The sequence below is a fragment of the Pezoporus wallicus genome, unplaced genomic scaffold (genome assembly GCF_028554395.1).
Source record: "Pezoporus wallicus isolate ANWC-B61680 ecotype Strahan unplaced genomic scaffold, APGP_CSIRO_Pwel_v1 contig_13568, whole genome shotgun sequence".
Taxonomy (NCBI): domain Eukaryota; kingdom Metazoa; phylum Chordata; class Aves; order Psittaciformes; family Psittacidae; genus Pezoporus; species Pezoporus wallicus.
Window position 1 is genome coordinate 291776 of NW_026638968.1, and position 24219 is coordinate 315994.

General features: G+C 43.6%; 1 protein-coding gene across 4 annotated transcripts in view; it reads right to left on the reverse strand.

Annotated features, from left to right (window-relative positions):
• Window positions 1–2552: 2552 nt before the first annotated feature.
• AMFR (autocrine motility factor receptor) overlaps window positions 2553–24219 on the reverse strand; it is a 33973-nt gene continuing 12306 nt past the window's right edge. The window contains exons 6-14 of one of the 4 annotated variants that reach the window (XM_057413469.1): window positions 23754–23886; window positions 22987–23120; window positions 21304–21414; window positions 17597–17787; window positions 15744–15847; window positions 13745–13879; window positions 8625–8708; window positions 4797–4981; window positions 2553–2762 (exon numbers count right to left, since the gene is read on the reverse strand). In XM_057413469.1, coding sequence (XP_057269452.1) covers window positions 2618–2762; window positions 4797–4981; window positions 8625–8708; window positions 13745–13879; window positions 15744–15847; window positions 17597–17787; window positions 21304–21414; window positions 22987–23120; window positions 23754–23886 — 1222 coding nt within the window. In that variant the 3' untranslated portion in view covers window positions 2553–2617. Of the gene's footprint in view, window positions 2763–4796; window positions 4982–8572; window positions 8709–11154; window positions 12780–13744; window positions 13880–15743; window positions 15848–17596; window positions 17788–21303; window positions 21415–22986; window positions 23121–23753; window positions 23887–24219 lie in introns of those variants that run through there. The other 3 variants (XM_057413470.1, XM_057413471.1, XM_057413468.1) reach the window with 3 other exon arrangements.

The following is a 24219-nucleotide window of genomic DNA, read 5'->3' on the forward strand; positions in this document are numbered from 1 at the left end:
TTCAGCAGTAGCAGTCATTTTTCTCCTTCTTGGTAGCTGGTGCAGTGCAGTGTTTTGACTTTCGGCCTGGGAACAGAGCTGATAACAAGGATGTTTTGGTTTGGCCAAGGACTTTGTGAGCCTCATGCTCTGCCAGGGAGGAGGGGAAGCCGGGAGGAAGCAGAGACAGGACACCTGACCCAAACTGACCAAAGAGGTATTCCGTACCACAGCACGTCATGCCCAGGATGTAACTGGGAGTGAGCTGGAAGGGCTGGGAGACTGCAGGGTTGGAGGAGGTATTGGTCGGTGCTTGGTCGGGCTGGGGGGGGGGGGCAAGTTGTTGGGCGGCTGGTGGTGAGGTGTTGTATTCTCTTCCCTTGTTATTTCCTTTACCATCATTATTGGTGATAGTGGTAGTGATTTGTGTTATACCTTAGTTACTAAACTGTTCTTATCTCAACCCGTGGGAGTTGCATTCTTTTGATTCTCCTCTCCATCCCTCCAGGATTAGGGAGAAAGAAAGAAGGGGGGACTGAGTGAACAAGTTGCCTGACTGGGTTTAAACCATGACACCTCCCCTTCCAGGGAAGTAGAGCCAGCCAGGAGGCCACCACTGGGCTGCTCTGCACAGAACAGCCTCTTACCCCTTGAGTCAGTCATTTTGTGCAGTGCCACAGACAAGGATATGTTCAGTGATGGCCAGGGGGGAGCAAACGGAAGAGCTGCCAGGAAAAAGTCGGGAATCCAACAAGAGGAGAAGAGATGTCTGCAAAGAATCACAGAATCCTCAAATGGTTTGGGTTGGAAGGGACCTTAAAGCTCATCCAGTTCCAAGCCCCTGCCACAGGCAGGGACACCTTCCACTAGAGCAGGTTGCTCCAAGCCCCGTCCAACCTGGCCTTGAACACTGCCAGCGATGGGGCAGCCACAGCTTCTCTGGGCAACCTGTGCCAGGGCCTCAGCACCCTCACAGGGGAGAGCTGCCTAAGAGCTCATCTCAATCTCTCCTGTCAGGTTAGAGCCATTCCTCCTTGTCCTGTCCCTACAGGCCCTTGTCCAACGCCCCTCTCCAGGTTTCTCGCTGGCTCCTTTAGGTATTGGGAGGCTACTGCCAACAGTTCAAAGCCCCACTTTACTTTTACAGTTCCTGGAGATGCTGTTTCTCTTCCATGTTCACAACTTGACTGAATTCCAGCTCTGCAATCCCAGGCTTGGGGAAATGCTCCCGCTCCAGCCTTGGACAGCTGTGCTCCCTTCCATGCCATAGAAAGGGGGAAGCAAATGGGGAGCAAAGGGGAGGCACCATTCTTACAACCTGAACACACAAGAACAGGACACATCACACTCCAGAAATTCCCAAACAGTTTCCAACACTGACCAAGATTTTATTTGTGTGGGGTTTTTTGGTTGTTTTGTGGGTGGTTTTTTATTAACAATAAAGCCAAAACAGCAGTGCTCTGAGCAAAACCAAAAATCTCCAAAAACCTAACGGCATCACAAGGTAAGGCCTCCCAGAGATTTTTATTGAAATAAATTACTGTCACCTACACACTGCTGCAACTCCTTGCACTGAATTCACCTGCAGATGTTCTACAAAACCAACAGTAAAAAAGTTACCAACACTTCTAGGTAATACTGGGCTCCATCTAAAGGATGGCGATACCAGAACTCATGCTTCAGAAGCTGAAAATTCATCTTTGCAAAGCTAGCATCAGCGGCTCCATATGGATCTTGGGGCAAAGTCCTTAAGGACAACCAGAGGCTGGCAGCTGGGCTGCAGCCAGCCCCCGTCCCTCCACGCTTTCAGAATAAACTCACAGAGCTGTGGGGTTAAAACAGAAATCGAAAACCAGAGCTGTCTCCACAGAGTCCCATCCGTGTGGTGCACAGCAGGCAAGTTGTTCTCCTCCCTTGGTGGATCGTAACACTGAACCACAGGGCTGTAACTTCACCTCACACCCTCTCCTCTTCACTCCATGCCCCTCAGTGTCTGGGTAGTTTTGGCCATGGGCAAAGGGTAACAGCTCAGCCCTGGGCAGTGACAGAGCCAGATGCAGAGGAGCTCTGCAATAGTCAACTTAATGCTGGTGAATCACTGCTCCGCTGCACCACTCATGAATTCAGTTTTCCCCATGTTCTGTAGCTCAGAACCCAGCCTCAAAGCTGACCTTCCTGCAACGTGGACTACCTAACACCCCTCTCTGCAGAGCAGGCACCTGATCACCCAACACAGGGGTTGCTCCAGGTTTCTAAAGCTTTCTTCCCTCTTGGAGTAACTCTTCCTGATCCCAGCCTGTGTCCACAGCTGCTAATGCAGAACACTCCTTCCCCAGTCTCTGCGGTGCAGCCAGCTTAATGCCTCATGCCAGCTGCAGAAATCCCACCTGTGGTTCAGAAACTGCTTTTGTTCATGGAGGGGATCAACGTCACATAGAAAATACTACAAAAAAGAGGTGAATGAGTCGGCTGTCCAGACATCATCATACCACATGCTTCACTCGGCAGAGAGGCGGTTCCACCAGCTGAACTCTGAAGAGACATGTCCTGTCAGTACAGAAAGCGCAGGGAGGTTGGGAGGTGTGTGTAATTCTTTATTCAACATTGCTGACGAGGTGCAAGGAGGAGGGTGATGGCGCTACAAGTTGTGCTGCATCTGAAGCCTCCGCTCAGCAGCGGCAGCCAGCATCCTGCGGCGCAGGGTCACGGCGTCCACTGAGGCTCCTTCGGGACAGGGCTTCCCTGTGGTCAGCTCCTCCTCCAAGGTCTTGTTGAAGTAACGCCTGCCAGAGAAGAAAGGGAACAGAGCACAGCCCAGCCCACCTCATTCTGGCTCTGGACAATACTTTGCTGGTACATCCATGAAGGGAGGGCTGCAAGGCACACTGAAAGCAGGAAAATACCTGGATATTTTCACACCCCATGTACTCAGAAATAAAAAAGCCCATGGTAGACTTTGCAGAGTTGGCAGAAGCTCTTAGTTTTTGCGCAAGACTCTCATGCCTGTGGAAAGGAGCCAGTTCTAAAGGTCAGTGCAGTGGGCTGCATCCAGAGGAACGTGACCAGCAGGTCAAGGGAGGTGAGTCTGCCTTTATACTCTGCAGATTAATAATTACAATAATTATACTACTGGTACTAATATATACTAATAATAATAGACTCCCACCTGGAGTCTACATCCAGCTCTGAAGTCCTCAGTACAGGAAAGAGATGGACCTGTTGGAGAGGGTCCAGAGGAGAGACACAAGAAACAATCTGAGGGCTGAAGCACCTCTCCTATGAGGAAAGGCTGAGAGAGTTGGGGTTGTTCAGCCCGGAGAAGGCTCTGGGGAGACCTGATTGTGGCCTTACAGTTCTTATAAGGGGCCTATAGGAAAGATGGGGAGGGATTTGTTAGTAGAGCCTGTTGTGACAGAATGAGGAGTGATGGTTTTAAACTGAAAGGGGCAGATTCAGGCTGGACATGAGGAGGACATTCAGTACAATGAGGGTTATGAAACACTACTGCAGGTTGCCCAGAGATGTGGTGGATGCCCCATCCTTGGAGACATTTAAGGCCAGACTGGATGTGGTTCTGGGAAACCTGATCTGGTTGAAGGTGTTCCTTCTCATTGCAGAGGGTTGGACTAGATGAGCTTTGAAGATCCCTCCCAACCCAAACTATTCTATAACTACCACAAGAAGTCACTCCCTGATGACAACAAGGAAGCCTTTGAAAGAAAGGTGCACTAGGGCCGCGAAGCATAAGGTAAGGCAGAAATACAAGGAAGCAGCTGCCAGAGTTACTATCCCAAAGAGTTCTTACACTTGGTGACAAAATATAGCAGTTCACAGTTCCACAGCTCTTCAGTGCAGGAAGGGAACCAGTAAACCAATACCACTTTACCTCCCTAAATGACATTTTTCAAAGATCAAGGAAAACTTATTCTAAGAGTAAGCCTATTTACAGACAAACTGTAAAAGGTGTCAATACCCCAACTGGGGGTATGACAAAACAAATAATACTAAATAATTATTTATCTGAAGGTATTTCAGTGTGGGGAAAAAAAACCAACAAGCAGAGGTAGCCAGCTAACACAAAGGACACATTTTGTAGCTTTTGTAGCCCCTTCCAGGAGTCTCCCTGCAATGCAAAGGAAGAGACAACACTGATTACAAATGCTAAAAAGTTTTCTCTACGTGACTGAAGGGCTTTTCTTCTTCCTTTTAATCAGCAACTGGATGCTAGTAAAGTTCACCAGTATGAATGGAACACATGTAAAGAAAGTTTCATTCTACCTATAACACCTATTACTAGTTGGTCAGGTGTTGACTTGCTGGTCATGAGCTCCTTTGGTGGGCTTTAGGAAGTGGCTACTCCTTGCTGCTTTGTGCTTAACACTCTTGCTCCGTATTTGGAGAGTGGTGCCTAAAAGTCATTTCGGCTGGAACAGCACAGGCATCGAGGGTTGACACCTATGCCAGGAAACAAGCTAAAGATTACTAGAGGACTCAGCACAAGTAATGCATTCTCTCTTACTACAGACTCAAGAGTGAAGCTCATCCAAGCTGGAGAAATCATCCTCTGATTTCAAAGAGCTTAGATCAACCACTAAGGAAGCTGTGTGTATGTTGGGACATGTGACATTGGTTCAGAGTTGGGTTTATCAGCAACAGTCAGCAGTTTATCAGCACCCTGAGCCTGCTGTAGCAAATGTATTCACTCCTCTTACTACTTTCTGCTACATCCCATGCTCTCAGTGATCATAATCCTGTTGAACTCCATTCTGGGGTACTATAACTGAGTGGCCAGGCTGGAGTTTTAGCAAGAAACATACTTTCGAGCTTGCTGCAACAAGTCCTCCTTCCGCTGAACCAGCATACGCTGCCTTTCATCGGCTGACTTTGAGAAGCGACTTCCCCTGGCCTCAAAATCTTCTGCTTCACCAGACTCTGCTTCCATTTCATTGAATTCCACAATTTCTTCCAGTCTGGAGCTGAGTTCCAATGGCACTATCTCAGACTAAGAGAAAAGGAAAAAAGTCTTTACAAAATATGCTAACAGGGCTTCACACATCAAATCAACAAGCTACACTGAAATGTCATTTTCTGAGGCACTGGAAGTAACTAGACTCTCACCTGCTGTACCCAGTTCCCTTGGGCTCCTTTGAAAACCCCAGCCAAAACACAGAACAAAGCTATTTCAAAACATGTTCAAAGAGCCTGCATTCTGTAACGCTGTATCTTTTATGCCATGTTTGAAAGTAATCTCAAAGACAAACATCAATTACTTATAATTAATGCTCTGAAAATGGGGCATTTAAAATAGGTTCTGCAGCTGACTTGATGAGCAATGGAACAGTAAAGAGTTGAAAAGGCAGAAGAAATCCATATACTAATAGAAGAATAACAAACGTATTTGCAAAGATGTGTGCTTGATAAGGAATTTATGAGGCTTTGTTTCAGTTCTGCAGCACCACCCAGGAATTTGGTGGCCACTGTCCCAGGCATGGTGTCAATACAAGGAGCTGGCAGCTCTGCAAACAGCATCCCTTCACCCCTGACAGCTGACCAGCATGAAAACTGAGGTGCTGAACGATGACACTGGTGAACTAGCAGAGGCAAAGCAGCATATCTTGATCACATCTTGTCATACACAATCACATCAGCTCTGCGGTATAGAACAGCAAGATGTTACTAAGTGTGGTAGCGTCAAGAAACAAATCACCGCAATGACAAACTTAAGAGTTTAGCCAGCATCTGGTATCCCAGAGGATTATTCAAACGAGTAGGATGCATCCAAGAGGAGGAAGCGAAAGCTCCACACAATGATCCCATGGATTGTACTTGGGGTCAAGACAACTTTGGCAGACCCAGACGAACAGACACGGAGAAACCTGAACACTGTTTCTGATTACCACACAGGTGGACACGGACAAGAAAAGCCCTGCTGGGTAAAGCAGTGAGGAGACACTCATTATAGGTGATGTTTAGACACAGCCGGTTTTGGTTTGTTTTTTTTTTTTTCCCCGGGACTACTTGTATCAGAAGATGCCAGCTAGCTCACCTAAGGTTTGGGGCTTTTTTTGTAACATTACGAAGATGCAAAAATCAATACCCAGAGCCCATTCCACCATCTGAGCACAACAGTGGTGAGTGAAGAGGTTTTAGAGACAAAAATACGAAAACTAATGGCAGTAAAGGTTATGAGAAGCCTCAGTATGATGGCAGATCGCAGATGCAGAAACCCGTACACTACAGAAACTACTCCTTCAGGCTCAGAAAGACACAGTTTCGTGAAAGCCATGGGATGCCTCAGAAATGTCTATTGTAAATAGAGTCACCAAGTACTTCAGTAATAACAATAAACTGGATTCTCAAGGGGAAGGGGGGGACACTACACAAGTGCTGCAGCAGGCAAGCTGCAGCCTTGTAACAGTTTACAAGCTAGATCTGAGCAGTCTGACCCATTTCCACCCCAGATTACAGGAACAGATAAATAAATACACCACAAAATTTGAAGGATAATCTCCTAAACCTTTAACACAATTAATACCATGATGATGCTTAGAGATGCCTCTCAACTACCCTTATTATGTCAGCACTGACACCCCAAAACCATATTTGGCAGGGGAATAAAAACCAGTCATTATCTTAAGACCTTTGAATTCTAGATAGAATTGTAATATGATGTAAGACACAGAGGAAAACTGATGCTACTTGTGAAGAAGGGTGCTTCAGTTTGAGCACGAGTTCCCCTAAGAAGTGTTACTTCCAACAAGCAGAACTTCAGTGGAGTTGCTGTTGTACATCGACAAAGATCTTCAACTTCCTGTTGGAGATCTACAAAGATTCCCAGTGGGTATGTTAGTTTGAAATAAAAGAAGGAAAGAGACGGAAAGCTTGTATAACTTACTACAGGGCTGCAGCACAAAGCAACTAGGGTTGCCATGGTCTCTCTCAGGGACTGTGTCATAAGGTGTGAAGTTACATCTACCCACTATTTGGAAATTCAAGTACTGCCTAGAGGAGATGATGATGGCTTATGTCGTTTCCCACCTGCATTTCATGAAACTTCTTAAAAATCAAGTGCAGCCTGCTGAAGTAGTTGCTGCTGAGCTCAGTTTGCTGCTGAGCTTTCCACACAGACAAGAGTTTGACTGACTACACCAACATTTTTCTGGAAGAAGAAAGAGAACATCTACAGTATGACAGATAATCAGTTAAAAGTGGAAATCAGAATCAAAGAGACACAAAAGTGATGGAAGTTTCCTAGAGGAAGGACACCCCTGGGCTCCCAAGTTGTCTCTCCACAACAGAAATACCAGCCATAGCAAGGAGGTAAGCAAGCCTGACTCCTAGGCAGATCTCTGTGGTTATCCAGAAAGCACTTACGAGGCAGGAGAGGACAACAGCAACTGGAGCTTCTGTGACTACCTAGTGAGAATGCATGTCTACCTAGTTAGGTAGTCACAGCTTCTGTGACTACCTAGTGCATGCAGTCTCAGTCTCTCACTTCACCTTTTGCACAGGAATCCCATTTGGCACAGGAAATATTCAACCAGAAGAAGCTGTGTGAAGGCCACCAGTTCATCCCCTTCCCAACCACCAGCAGCCCCACTCAGCTGCAGGAAAAGTCAGAACTGTTCATGGATCTCCAGGCTACCACTCTGCTGTTCTACAAAACAAAAATACATTCTCCATCCAAACTGCCATTTGCTCCAGCCAGAACACATCACTTGAGCGAAGTGCTTAGCTGTGATTCAAAGCAAGAAGATGCCACTTACTGAAGAGTACATGCTCAGTGACACAATGTGTGAACACCACTCTTGGGTTTTTCAATTTCTGGAGGACGGACAGAGACACAGGTACTGCAGGCAGCCAGGAAGAAAGGTGAGCAGCAACACGATCATTCATCATCATGGCTAGTTATTAAAGGCCACAGAAGCAGAGAGTCACACACCTCACAAACTCACTCTCTAAGCCAATGGAATGAGAGGTTTATAAAACAGAAATGCCTACACAATGTTAGATATACACAATATTACAGTCAGGGAGAACAAAAGTAGACCGAGATCTTACTCTACTCACAGGCTAATTTTTTTCTCCCTGCCCCATTTTAGCTAGCACGTTCTGCTTAATAAAGCCCTTGATGAAGAACAGCAAAGCCCGTGATTGTGCTTTATGTGTAAAAAGGCTATTATCTCTTTGTCCTGTTTGTATACCACTTCATTCACACCAAAGCTCCCCATGTCTCCAAGTGCATCCACCTGAATACAAAAGAATTCTTACAACCAGAAGAGACTCCTTTTAAGACAAGTGTCTGAAGACATACAGAATGGGAATGGGAAGACGAAGGGGAAGAGCAATGCATCTTGTTCCTCATATTCACAGATGGGGCTGAGCAGATGTAAACACAGACGTGATCTTCTGTTCTTTCTATACCTTAAGAGCACTTTCCTTCCAAGGAAGAAAAAGAAAAGCCCACAGATAATTCTTTACAGGAGCTACATGCTGAAGTCTTACTTCAGTTGCCTGGCAGTGTTAATTCTGGTGTGAAATGTGCAGAAGGGCTGCCACCAACCTGATCTGGTACAGAACTAAATGCACTTACCTGTTCATGCAGCATCTAATTGTGCTTTTTGCCCATTTTTATGCCAAATTACCTGGGTGACAGTTTCAGTATCCTCCTGATCAGTAATACGCCATTCCACAGAACTGTTCAATGCAGGTCTAATGCTATCTGTACGCTGAAATGCAAACATCATGAGTTTAATACAGCGTGTGAAATTGCAAAACAAAAATGAGTTCTTCAAACACATTCAAACTCTGCCCTCTGCAACATCACGTGTTATGTTCAATTTAGAAACAGGTAAGTTAGCAGTAAACAGAATGCACTGTGTTGAAAGAGAATTCTCTCAGCTTCCCCACACACAGGCTCCAGGTAACAGTACTATCTGATGCACACAGAACCAGAATTTGATACTGTTAACAGAAACATTGTCCCCAGACTGCTTTACTGAAATCTGCTGTCACTAATTAAGAACAAGACATCATTTTGCTGACTACTTTCTTTGCAGAAAACCCTCCTAAGTGGTACAATTCAATTATCTGTCAGCAGAGAAATCAACTGGAAATGTTCTAAAGGCTCTGCACACAGGGTCACCAAGAAAAGCTGATTTAACTGAGCAAATATTTGTCTCTAGTCTAGTTAGGACATTTTCAATATAGTTTTGATAACATGACTGAATATACTGCATTTGCAGAGATTTAAACAAAGAAAAAACAAATCCTGAGGGTTTTTTTACTAGAATTTGGCACTATATAATGTGTTTTGAGACTGCATAGGGAAGCACTTCATGCATCCTAGGGTCCAATCACATCAGTCAGGGGAAAGCTATAGGGCATGGGTGATAGATTCCAACCTTCCTTCATCAAAAAAATACCCTGTTGTTGTAGTTTAACACCAGCTGGCAATTAAACCCCTCACAGCCCCTCACCCAGTCCCTCCCCAATGCGATGTGGGAGAGAACTGGAAGAATAAAAGAGAACTCATGGGTTGAGATAAAGACAGTTTAATAATTCAAATAGAATATAACAACAATAATGAATTGTAATGAAAACAACAGAAAGAAATAACACCCAAGAAAACCAAGCAATGCAAATGAAAAACAACTGCTCCCCACCCGCTGACCGATGCCCAGCCAGTTACCAAGCAGTAGACCCCGGCAGGCTTTCCCCCTAGTTTATACACTCAGCATGAATTCGTATGGCATGGAATATCTCTTGTGTCAGTTGGGATCAGCTATCCCAACTGTGTCCCCTCCAAGCTTCTTGTGGCCCCCGTCTCCCAGCCTCCCCACTGGCAGGGCACGAAGCAGCTGAAAAGTACATGACTGAGTGTAAGCACTAAGCAATAACTAAAGTATCAGTGTGCTACCAATGTTACTCTCACACTAAATCCAAAACACAGCACTCTACCAACTACTAGGGAAAAATTAACTCTACCCCAGCTGAAACCAAGACAATATCCACCCATTATTCTATACCATATTTGTCATGCCCAGATCCCACACCTTTCAATGCATCCCTATTAATCATGACCTCTTCTGTCTTTTGATAAATACGCACAGATAATCACATCCTTAATCTATAGGCCATCCCTCTAAAATGTCCACTGAGTTCATTTAATCCACAACTTGGGGCTCCATCTGTCGTAACCGTCCTTCAGGGCAGGACGATGGTGTGTGCTGTTGGATTCTTGCATGTTGAAGGCAGTTCCGACCCATCAAAATTCATTCTTCATTAATCTGGGTGATTCTTACTGTAATACTGTCAATATGGTATACAGCAACCACAGCAGTGATGGCATATGGTATTATACAGCAACTAACATCATACAAGTCAAATCATTGGTTATTCTCACCCAAAATCAGCCCCCCCTTGAGGTACACACTAGACTTCCCCATCCTCCCACATTACCCACCCAGGTCCTTGAGCAAAAGTAATCCCACGAGTGGGTTTGCCTGTGCCTGAGGCACTACAGGGGCTGTATCATCTTCTACAGCATATAAAAGTATTGATAGGGCTGGGCCAGTCCTGTTGGCAGATCCTCTGGTGCTGACCAACCAGGTGGCCTTTGGTAAATGTGCATCCCAATGCCTGAAGGTCCCACCACCCATTGCTTTCACTGTAGTTTTTAACAGCCCATTGTACTGTTCAGTTTTCCCAGAGGCTGGTGCATGACAGGGGATGTGATATAACCACCAGATGCCATGCCTGACTCAGTTCTTTCTTGTCCATAGTCAAGTCTACCCCTGAATCACAAATTCATCTATATGTTGCATCACTTTCTTGGTAGCCTGAGGTGTCACAGGACACCAGACTGAAAATAATTCATTCTTATGTTGCCAATATAAATCCACATGAGCCACCTCAATCTTAGTAGCTTGATCCACCTGTTGGTTGTTCTGCTGTACCTCAGTGGCCCGACTCTTGGGTACACCATCTACATGGTGTACCTTTAGCACAAAGGCTTGTTGTTGCTTAGGGCCTCATTTGAAATTGTTCTTCTGGGTCACTTGCCAGAGAAGGCTTACAGTCAGACCATAATTTGGGATGTGCATTCTCTAAAACCCCAAAAGGCCTTAGAAAGCCTGTTTCCCTTTCACTAGCTGGCAGAGAAATGGTTGTTATTAAGAAAAATACATTAGCAGTTATCAACAGCAGCATACCACTTGGCTGAGTAACCCCACAACCAAAGGGTCCTTCAAGAGACTGGGCAAAGTAGACAGTGGCTTAAGTTCCTCCATCTCCAAGGCAGCTATACCACATTCCCACTGCTATCCTTCTGGGTCCTTGAAGTACCCCCTCCGAGACAGTCTATGCCAAGGATGCACAGAGCCTCTGGGCCTGTCACAGTTCAGTGCTTTTCCCACTCATTCTCACTTCAGCCTGCAATACAGTCACCTGTTGGGATTCCTGTCACTGTGCAATTACATCTAATACAGCTTTATACTCACTCCTGTGGGTCTGATGTGCCAGGCCATCTGATCCACACAGTCCAGTATACCCAAGTTGTCCCCTTCCTCCACCTGGCTGGAGGCAGGGCACCCCTAATACTGGTAATAGTATTTGTTACTCCCTTCTTGTAAATACAAATCAGAAGATCCTTTATTAAGATCAGCCCTTCTCTGTCTGGGAAAGTGCCCACTGGAAACTGGAGAAGCAATTTTCCTGAAAGAACCCCCTTTTGCAATTGTTTTTTCTTGCAACTCACGTACCCGTGCCTCTAGGGTAGCAGTAGGTTTTCCATCCCACTTCCTCATATCCTCTCCATGGTCACGCAAGTAAAACCATAGGGCACCCCGTGGTGTGTACCCACTATATCCTCTCTCTTGCGCACACGGACCCTTGTTCTTAGTAGCCAAAATACTGGGCCGTATAGATGCTGAGAAGGATATATCCTCTCTGAGTCGCTGAAACTCACAGGACAGTTTCTCCAAAGCCAAGATGAGGGAGGAAGAGAGACCTGCTTCATAACGCCAGAGCCGGCCAGCCAATTCATCCACTGTTTGTCCCTCTCCATCCTTCCACATCATTACTGCCAACAAGTCGGCATATAATGATGGTATGCTCTGTACAAACTTCTGCCACATGTATCGTGTGCACCTGACTTCATCCGGATCTTTGGATAACTTCTCATTGTCGTCATAAATCACCTCCAGCACAGCTAATTCCCTCAGGTACTGGATACCTCTTTCCACAGATGTCCACCTGACTGTGTGACATACATCTTCCTTGAATGGATACTGTTCCTTCACACTTGACAGAAGTCGGCTCCAGAGGCTGAAGACTTGTGCTCCTCTTCCAATCGATTTGTCAATGCCTCCTTTCCTAGAAAGGGATCCCAGCCGCCTGGCTTCCCTACCCTCTAATTTCACACTACTGGCTCCATTATCCCAGCATCGGAGCAGCCAGGTGAGAATGTGCTCACCTGGATGACGTCTGAAATCTTTTCGCAACTCACTCAGGGACAGGGATTGGGTGGTTACTGCCTTGTTCATGAGTTCTGTCTCTTCCTCCTCTTCCTTTTCTTTTTCCTCCTCCTCTTCCTCCTCTTCTTCTTGTGATGGCTCTGCTTTAGAGGAGCCTGTCCCACCCACTTCCTCCCCTACTAGATGAGCTAACTTTTGCTCCCAGTATTTCTTCTCATGTATAGGGACAACTGATACTGGCATAGTTTCGTTCCCTGGTTCAGCTGCACTGCCAGGCCTGGGGGATGGAGGAACTACAATGTCTGTTGAAGGGGTTGGAGCAGCCTGAAGGAGAAGGAGAAGGTGAAGGAGCGAGAGAAAGTGTTTCCCCTTCTTTCCCTCATTGATTGGCTCTCCAAAGCAATCATTAATAGTTTCTGAGAGACGGCTCTCAAAGTACAGAGATGATGGCAATGCTGAGTACAAATACCAGATTAGCCTCACAACTATTAATTTTTTCATGCTGTAAGCCAGTGTTACCTAGTACATCAACATGATGGCCTTAACCCAGCCCCAGAGGAAACAAACAGCATAAAAGGGACAAATACAGCAAGTAAGGACCTACGGAACTCTGAGCACAACAACTCTGAGAGCAAATAGATCAACATTGTGACCAGTGACTATTAAACTTATATAAAGAATTATCACATTTGTCTTAACACACTCTGGTCACATCTGTCATTATCTCAACCCTTTTGAGTCCCATGTTAGGCACCAAAAAGGACTGTCATGGTTTAACACCAGCTAGCAACTAGGCCCCACACAGCCACTCACTAACTATCCCCCAGCAGGATACAGAATTGTATCCTGTAGGGGACAGAACTGGAAAGGTAGAAGTAAGAAAACTTGTGGGTTGAGATGAGAACAGTTTAGTAATTGAACTAAAACAGTTGAATAATTTAAATAAAATATAATAACAATAACAATAATAAATCATATTAAATTGTCATATTAAAAAAAAGAGAGAACACCCAGGAAAACCAAGCAATGCAAGGAACAGATGTGTACATCTCAGTCACATACCACTGAGATTCCGAGTCAGATGTTGCAAACAGAAATAGAACATACACTAGACTTCCAAAACTAGTTTGGTGCTTCTGACTGCAACATCTTCCTAAAGGTAAAATCTGAATAGCAATACCGCTTTAAGCTAAGCTTAAATCTTACCTCATTCCCCTCACTCATTATTAACAAGCTTAGTTCTGCGATAAGCAATGAAGTTATTGTAGGTGCAACGTCTTACAACTTACCTGTGTGGGGAAAGGTACCTGGATGCGCCCTTCTAGGATGTTGTCAGTGGTGATCTCTACTGAACGAGTTAGCTGCAGATCCTGTAGAATTACATGGTAAGGAACCTGAGGGAACATCTCCTGAATCTGATGGGCCTGGAGAAAGCAAGGTTTATACAGTCAGGACCAGCAGTAAACAAAAGTTAGCTGGTAAGTATCGCAACAGAAAGCCAAAAAAAAAAAAAAAACAGCTCAAAGATGCTGTTTATGATACGGTAATCCACACAAGAGAAAGAAAACCCATGCTGGCACTGATTTATAGGTCAATAATAACTCTAACAATGCCAATACCAAAACTGCAAATCCATAGAGACACATGATCCTAAAAATATAGATTTCTGAACAGCGTTGTAAATGCAAAATGGTTTCAAAAGCTTCCTAACCCTCTGACAGAATTTTTCATAAAGGTCTATACAAAATTCATGAGAGTGACTAAAAATCAGATCAACACCAAAAAAAAAAAATATATAAATAGTGGTATTTTCCTTTGTCCCAGGTGGATTCCAAAATGGTACTGGTAAGGACAAGTGGAATATGTTTTAAAAACCTATTCTGCCTACAAACTAGTTTAACAGGATCTGAAAGCTCAAGTAAACTCAACTGAGTTGTCAGGGAACTGTTATTAGTGAATTTCAAGTTACTTAAATAATACCCAAATTAAATAGGTAAAAGTAAGGGGAAGAGGGAAATTTAAACAATGAGGGCAGAAGGAGTTTTCAGAGCAAAGCAAAAAGTATGCATCAGCTGACAGTGAGTTCAAACACAAGCACAGCAAACCTAACTCTCCATTGTACCAGCTTCTGACCAAAACAACTGATACAGCATTTCAGCCTCTGGCTTTTCCCTCCAAATACTTCCCTAGTTTTTATTCAGTAACACAAAGGAGAGTTTCACTTATTTATTGTTAAAAATGTGTAACATTTGAATAGTTCACTAACCTGGGCCTTTCCATTAAAGAGGACATTTTAATGTAAGTTTCTACTGTACTTTTAATAATACACAATGCTAATAAATCATTACTCATCTCTAACAAAAAAACATTTGTGTCACTGTGCCCACTAAAAGGAAAACTAAACTGACCTTAAATGGAGAGCTCCTGCATATTCACCTAGTAAATCATTTCCCAACATCTGACTGCTCCCTGCCTCAAACCTCCTATAAATTGTGGCCTTATCCTCCTCTTGAGGCTTCAACAGTGATAAAGGCTACAGGAGATATCTCACATCCAGAGATCTACTTTACTGAAATACTTCACTGAACATTTATTAACAGACTATACTACACATTAGTTTTAAGAACTCAAAGGAAAGAGCACTTCTCAAACTAAACAAACCAAAAGCATTTCATGAGGCGATACCCTTTTCTGTTTGCACTACATTAGAGTATGAATTAAACAAACATGGGATTTGATGCTTGACACTCCTGTCTTCATCATGAATCAGCAATAGTTGGCTGTGCTAGAGAGATCTCCATCTCACACTGACAAGACATTCAAACAGAAACAGCTATCTTGGAGCTTAGTGCTATTAAATATAAATTAAAAAAAAATCAAGAGCTATAGAACAGGTCTGCTTAGTTACCACTTGACTAACAGCTAAATCCTGTGGTTACAGACTCACACCCTTTGCTACTACAAGTTGTGAGTGAAATACTGAAAAAAAAAGCTAAAGTTGCACTAGGCAAGTTGAGGAAAAAAGAGTCTACCTATCTACTCAGAAAGTGCACGTAATTTTTCTCCCTCATTTACCTACCTCCAGACCTGTTCTTTTATATTTGCACATTCGACACAAAATACAGCCCTAACCTCACTAAAATAAAGCTTCTCTCACACAAAACCTCCCAGCTTTCATGTAGTATCTAAACACTGTTTTGACTTCTTTCCCCTTTTGTTCTCCATGAACCTCTTCCCTGAACAGCACAAACAGGAAGGTTGAGGTACAAACCAGTGAAGCATTCTTACCATAGCATTGAGCTGTGAGTTGCTGGCTTGTGTGATACCGAGGATGTTGGTTGTGTGCATCACTTCTACTGAAAAACTGGGCAGCCAGCTGGCAATTCGAGAGCCTAAGAAGAAGAAATCACCAGAAAGTCAAGCAAGAATCAAGCAGGCAAAGTATTTCTACATGTACGTGACGTAAGCCTTCATATTTCCACAAGGTAGATCAGGGAAGTTCTGCAGTGCAATCCATCCCTAAGGTCTCCCAAACATGGACAGCCACTGAGTTACTGATTCACTGGAGTAAATCACTAACTGCCAATGCTCTCTTCAAACACATGTCATAATGGCTTACCGATCTCAGGGACAGAAGAGGATCAAGGAAACAACACATCCTTTTCTTGTTTTAATGTTTCCATTAAAGGGAAAAATCAAACAAGCCAGAGCCAAATTCAGTTCTGGAATACATGAGTAACTCCAGCAATTTTACTGAAAAAAGGACAGCTTCTAAACAGGCTGAATCTCGTCCCAAAATGGGTCTGCTACACATGGCTGGTGTCACTGAGAAAATGTCACTACAAAGGGATGCAGCAACTGAACAAAAAGTGACTGACGCAATTGTCTGCTTAGGCTCAACACAGCAGGGCACGGGGCTAGCTCCCTCCTCCTTCTGTATTTCCATTTAAGTAAACACAGTTTGCTCTGTGACACTTCTCCTATCTCTACAGTAATTCTGGAGGTCTCCAAGTCACTCAAGAGCACTGAGGAGGACACCTACTAAAAAACAGTGGTAGCTTAAATTTAAATGTCCTTTGGAGACCTAAAGCACCCCGAAAGTGGGAGCTATGCAAGAAGCTATCTGCCAGCCTCAGCACACCTAGAAGTGTCTGTCCCTTCTCTGCCCGTTATTGTCCTCCCACAATCTTCAAAAACTGCAAAACCAGCACAGCTGAAGGGGTCACTGTGTAAGTTTGCAGCATCACAGCAACACAGCATCATAGAATCCTTGAATGACTTAGGTCGGAAGGGACTTTCAAGCTCATCCAGTTCCACCCCCATGCCACGGGCAGGGACAGGAGGGGGGTCTTCCCAGAGCACAATAGAGGGGGAGAATCTCCTCCCTCAACTTGCTGCTCACAGGGGGTTTCTGGGCTGCAAGTGCACACATGGGGAGCTTCTCATCAGCCAATACCTCAAAGTCCTTCTCCTCAGGTCTGCTCTCAATCCAGTCTCTGCTCAGCCTGTGTTTGCGCTTGGAATTACACCAACCCAGGTACAGGACCTTGCTCTTGGCCCTGTTGAACTTCATGAGGTTTGCTTTGGGAGCACTTATATCACTGAAAAAAAAACCTGTTCTAGCTACATGATTCCTTCTAAGAATAAGCTTCTGCACCTAACCAAGCATTATAAGTTTCTTGCAAATTGAGTGGGAAATGGGAGTTTTGACAACCTCCCATTTAGCTAGGAGATACAGGAAAGATCAGCTTTAAGACTGCACCACAGAGGTTTTTTCCCTCTTTGACTGCCACTGATTAACTGCCACCTGGTAACAAAATAAGACACATGAATTTCCCATGCTGCTCATTAACATGACAGGCAATGAATAAATGCCAGTATTAAAGCTGCTAACCACAACAGATCAAGAAAAAAGGAGCATTTGTACAAAATCTTTCAACAAATCTTTGTAGCTCTGGACAACCTCGGATTTATATATCTGAGCTCTTGCAAAAGAACTGTAAGAAACATATACATATTTGACAAATGCAAGCAGAAGCATGGTTTGAGTTTCAACTAAAGCATGGACAGAATGACCTTCTACAAGAAGGCTGCTCCCTTCACTTATTTGCAGCGCCACATGTCAAATATGCTTAGCTCACCGTCAAAGTGGAAGAAGTGATTGTGCTGGTTCAAGTGTGGTCTGCCTTCTGCTACTGCCACAGGGCCCAAGTTCTCATTCATATTTTCCCTTTGGTGATCCTCCCTCACATGATGGCTGTCAGTGATATTAAGAGACATTCTGCAGGTGGGGCAAGATGTATCTTGTTCCAGCCAGGACCGCAGGCACGAGCTGATAGGAAAACAGTAATAACACAAAGAGCTTCCAGCATTTTTCCAAGACAACAGTATCACAAGTACATCAAGCAGCTGTAGCAGATTCTGTAGAGAACATCAGCGTACAGACTGCTCAGAGATAATTTGTGAGGTACACCTGATGAGCCCCTGATGGCTCTGGCTTAGGTTTCCCATTTCTTTCAGAAAAACACAAAGTGTTCACTTTTTATAAGCAAGCATGCAGATTTATTACAAACTTAAAACACACTGAGTTTGTTGTCTCTTCAGCTCAGAACAAGCAAGTTTTGCCTGGAAAGGGAAACAAAGCTTTTCTCTCACCATCTCCAACTGAAAAAGGACAAAATCCAACTGGACAAATATTTAATATACATTAACACATTTTCATAGCAGTTCTCACAGTATGATCTGTCAATGGTACCCCCAAAGTTTTTCTAATGTCTTCTCAACACTATCAATACCCAAATCACTACCAAAGTAAGAACCACCTTGGGAACTCTCAGATTTATTAATACTAATGAGTGCTGTGCCATTACAATACTTACTTAATTCTGAACATTTGCTGTCTTGCAGAAAGTGCAGGTTTAAACACCCAGAGCTGTGCCTACTTTTTGATTCACACTGATATGACCAAATTGTGGTATCTGTTGGCAAGTTAAACCTAATTTTAGTATGGAAGTACTGAATTTCACGGAACTGATCTCTTATTACAACACATATGTCCCACTCGCAGGGTAGGTTTTGTTCCAGCAGAAGGTCCCAAAACAGTTTAGAAAGGTGTAGAATCCCAGACTGGTTTGGGTTGGAAGGGACCTTAAGGCTCATCCAGTTCCAACCCCTGCCATGGGCAGGGACACCTTTCACCAGACCAGGCTGCTCCAAGCCCCGTCCAAGCTAGGCCTTGAACACTGCCAGGGATGGGGCAGCCACAGCTTCTCTGGGCAGCCTGTGCCAGGGCCTCACCACCTTCACAGAGAAGAACTTCTGCCAAATGTCTAATCTAAAACTACCCTCTTTCACTTTAAAACCATTCCCCCTTTTCCTGTCACTACATACTCTTACAAAAAAAGTCCCTCTCCAGATGTCTTTTAGAATCACAGGCTGCTCTGGGTTGGAAGGGACCTTCAAAGCTTATCTACTCCAACCCTGCTGCAATGAGCAGGGACATCTTGAACTAGATGAGGTTGTCCAGAACTACATCCAGCCTAGCCTTGAAGATATGAAAAAACGTCAAATACACTTGTAGCCTGGCCCTGAAGATATGCAACAAGATCAAATAAATTTGTTTCCCAAATTGTGTGTTTGCAAATAAAGGCACAGATCACAGGTTTAGGCTAACAGAACAAGGAAAAAGTCCTAATTGCAGGACTATTGCAAAGTCAAAGACACAAACAGTCCACACAGCTCCTGAAGCTGTAGCCTATAAACACACTGCCAAAGTGTTCTCCACGGCAGGGGGGTTGGAACTAGATGATCTTAAGGTCCTTTCCAACCCTAACTATTCTATGATTCTATGATTCTATGATATTTACATGGAGGGATATGCAGTGTTCAGAAATTACAACAATGCGTTTCCCAGAACCAAAGCACTACAGTAAAAATCTACCACCTTGGTCATCAGCACAGCTAGCATGTTAGCACTGCCAATGCTGTCCAACTTCATCTCCATCACCACAGCAAAATCACCTTGCACAGAGCAAAGTCAAACCTCTGCCAGAGCTGTACTCAAAAGGTCATCTGTGAAACACGCAGAGTGACACAAGCTACCACCATGCTGGTGCTGCTCAACGGCTCAACCATCAAGATGCTGGAAGGGGCACAGACCCCTATCAGGCTGCATCAGCACCAAGCCCTAAATGCTTGCAGTAAGCCAGCCGTGGTTATGCCCATTTTGTGCCACACAGGCAGAACGGCTTGGTTGCCTGAAGCCTCTCAGTAGGATAACTAACAGGCCAAGGATGGCAACACCTCAGAGCAATAACTCTTTTGAAATTGACTGCTTCCTGAAAGAGAAAGAGTTTTAACACAGCCTAAGATATTCAGACACCTACTCCCATTAAAATTCCTTAAAATTAAGGCACAGAATAGATCACAACAATGTGAATTTTCCCTACCATCTTCTCTTCTATGCCAAATAAATGGCCATGATAAAGCATGCCATGTAATTAAGCCTGTTTGCAAAATCACCAGGTTTTTATGAGATAAACCATTCTTAGGTTGTAAAAAGATTATTAATTGCATCTGGTTTTATATGCACACGTAAGTCATCCACTGGAACAGGTTCCCTCCCTAAATGCACAAACAATGTAAGTGTAACTCAGCTTCAGAAAAAAATACAGAAGAATCCTTTTAGATACAGAAAAAACAATTCTGAAGAGAAGACCTTGGGCTTCTCAAGTGCTCAGTAGGTGATGAGATATTCATATGATTCAGCAGCACTGGAATAGAAGTCTGCTACAGAGGCACATTATCTCCTTAGAGGCTTCCTGGAACACATATAAATATTTATGGCAAGGGTTGTCACAAATGACAACAAATTAGCACACAGATTACAACCTCTAGTTTGACAGTTACCAGAAAAGTAGAAGGCTATTTGCATAAAGTAACTTGCTTATATAGTGGAACAGGGACAATCTAATGGACCATGCATGTTAATCACATGGAACTTCAGGAATTCCTGATTCAATCCCTGTATTTCCTTTCATGTTTAACCACAGGTATGAAAATGTAAGCACTGCTACAGAAGATCCAAGGAAAGAACATCTACCACAGCACACTGTCTCCACAAGCAACTGCTACTATTCACTACCCGCTGATTGTGAGACACAGTATATAGAGAGATCCTTTGGCCAAAAGCCTTTCAGTTCCAACTAACAGCTGCTTAGGGGCCTCTACAGCTAATTTGGTCACCCTCTTTTACAGCCTATATGGACTCATCACCCCATGAAATCATTTAATCTGACCTGGCCTTCACAACTGTCCTTGGGACCTCAGCATGCAAGCACCACATTATATAAAAATATTCCCTGTTCTCTTTTTAAAGCTGGTATCTGAAAGTTACTTGAGGATCTAACTCCATTCTTCCTTCCTCACCCAAAAATCAACACACCCTCATGGAATAGCTGATGAGTAGGATAAAGTAAGGGCAAAAAAATGTGCTTTACCAAGCAGTTACACAGCAAGGCAGGATACAGACTTGTAACTGAGATACCATAACTCAACACTACCTCCCATTAGTTGACAAGATGCATACTCTTCCTTAGAGGGGAAGCGGGGAGGGGGGGGGGGGGGGGGGGGAAGAATGCACCAGGTGAAACAACTCAAACATGGAAACAACTGATGTGAACATGACTTTGTGCTTTGTTATTAGAAGCCGAACAAGATAACCCAAGCAGTAAGCATGCACAGCTCTGCTGATGGTTCATTACTTGTCATCCTGCTGTAACTTTCAGACATGCCCATAGCTCCCTCCCTTTCCACAGTCAGGTGCACCCTCTCAGCCCCAGAAACGTACTTGTGGAAGAAGTGCCCGCAAGGGAGTTTGCGTGCGGACTGCATGGAGTCCCAGCAAATGGCACAGTCATCATTATTGGCTGCTAGCTCCTCCGGTGTTGCAACTGCAAACCTACAAAGAAGAAAAAGGAAGAGACAGAAGTAATCAGTACACCAGCTCAGGATGGCCTCCCGTCTAGAGGATCCCACACTGAGAAAGCCTTATCCCCCATGCTAACTTTTCAGACACTTTTTTTTTTTTTGCACAGCCCATACATCCCAAGTGCAAAAAGCTTTTACTTAGTATCTTCCAAGACATATGACAAGGTTGAGAACCTCAAGTTATAATCTGTGTAGATTTGGCTTATGTAATTTTTCTAAATGAGTTTTAACAGCCGTACCCATTAAGAGATCTTCTTGGGATCAAAAGCATTTATGGTCTGACTAATTTCGGTCTCAGATTTTGCCAACCCCCATTTACCTTTAACCCTTTATCTTCTTTTTAAACCACAGCACCACGCAAGCAGCTACTACGTAGCAACCAAACACAGACAATAGAGAGATGAACTGTGTAACAACATTTCACAGTACTGCTGGTGTGGAATATACCTGAAGAACAACTACAGAAAGGCAGAGAGCTTGCTGCTGTTGGCAAGTTCAAGAGGAAGCCAGAATGTGGTTTTTCCAGAAAAATCAGAATGACAGAAACACATCAAGTCACTCAGACAGGAAGTCTGAGGCACCTGCAACTCAAAACAGGCTTGTGAGCAGCTTAAAGGGGTTTAGCAGCTGCATCTTACTGAAAAGAGATGAAGCATGGTGGATGAACTTCATTATGCAGCTCTTAACCTGATACTACAGCCATTAAATGACTTCTCACAAAAAAAAACACCCTGTATGAATTTCTGGATAAGTCAGACTTCTTTCTCCATTTGGACTACAGTAGAAGGCATCAGAGCTAGTCAAACCCACTGAAGTCCACAAGGAAAACCGTACAGCAATGTACAGAAAGAGCAAAATTCCCTGCTGTTCTTGAAGTCATTAAAGTCATGGCTGAGTTATGAAAACATGGGATCAGAGATGCAGTCGTATCTGGCACAATACTAGGTTTCAGCAGGCCTCCCAGTTCCTCTAGATGGTCTCACTACAGGGACATGGACTAAAGTAATCTCAAAGTGCTCTCAGCTCCCCTGTAAGTACAGAGTCTTTCAGAGTTGGCTTCAGGTTTAATAAATATATACCTAAAGCCTAAAGCAGACTGTAATTAATATTTTGATTCCAATATCTGAATAGTATGGCCTAATGAAATTAAAAGCATTCATTTCTATCACAGCCAAAACCAGTATCTGACAACTAAAACAAGCAGAGTTCTGTAGAGCTTATGTATACTATCCTGGTGGAGTGACAAGAGAATGAAGGAGAGGAAAGCTGGTCTGGGGAGTTCACATGTTGCCAGTAATAGTTTATCAGTAATACTGCTATTATAAAAGTCAATCCTACATATCTGTTAAAACCAGAAAGTGTGTCCCCAGTAACAAATAAAATGGGTAAAAACCCACTCTAAGTGTAAAGACTTAAGTGCTGGATTTGCAAGATTGCATCTCTCCAGCTTACACTGTCATCACATATGAAAAGAACCTAAAGGAATCCCAACTTCTTCATCAGACTCTTCTCTCCAAGATCCCAGGGCAAATAAAAGGCTCACCTAGCTTCCATATTTCCCACTACACGGAGGTAGTTCTTATGCCGCCGTATTCTTCGTTGAACCTCATGAAACAGGTAGCGTAGCTGCATGAAAATCACGAGGCTCGCCATTGACAACCAAATATTACCAAACAGCTTCAGGAAAAAACAGAAAGGTGATCAGAAACTATCACAAGGAACTGCACCAGGTCTTACAAGGAAAAGAAACTGAGAAACCAGCACTGAAGAATTTTTCTTTCACCGAGACTTCCAAACTAACCACACATAGCCAGGTTGGACAGGGCTTGGAGCAACCTTGTCTACTAGAAGGTGTCCCTGCCCATGGCAAGTGGTCAAAACCAGATGAGCTTTAAGGTCTCTTCCAACCCAAACTAGGTGAGGATTCTATGTTCACAGGTATTACCACTCCATCTTCAGATACAACTTAAGCAGCACAGCATTTATAATAAGAATAAACTGTATTTGATCCTGTGCAACTTTATGTCCCCTGCTGCCAATGAAAATAAGTCAGGCTGGTATTACTTAATAGCAAAGCTAATTAAACACCTACTAAACAGGTTATTACACAGTAGTTAATACTCCGTAACAAAGTTATTTGTGAGTACGCCAATTACACAAGAGTAAAGAATGTCAGAAACCACCCCCATACATTTTCCTCTTTATTTAAATCAAATAAGAAAAGAAAAAAAATATATAAGATACATACACCCAGTACCCTTTATTTTAAGGCCAGTCTATGTGCTCAACCTTACATCCATTATTTCATACCAGCATATGAATGTGATGCATCAAGTCCAGTGAAAGCAAGGTGAGCTCCATGACAAAATCAGTGTAGTAGACATAAGTGCCTTTGCCCTCCCACATTCCTTCATGGCTGAGATCCCAGAGGTGAATTACATATCTGTAAGAGCAGAAAAATTAACATTATTCTGTCTTTTTGTAAACCTCTAGCATTCAAACCATTTTCTCCATTTTAAAAACAGGTTTTGGATATGGATTCTTTGCCCCTCCTGAGCTCAGTGCCCACACTTTTTATGTTCCTTAGGGACTTTTCTTTAATGTTACTGTTTCAAACAGCAACATTTTAAAAAGACAAAAAGCAATCAATCAGTGTTCAGCCCACACTGCATTACAGATACCACCAGCTGACAAAGATGTTGCATTTGCTAAAAATTTCTGCATGTACCAAAAAAGGGATTTTAGTAACTACAGACCCACACTTTTCAGTACATGA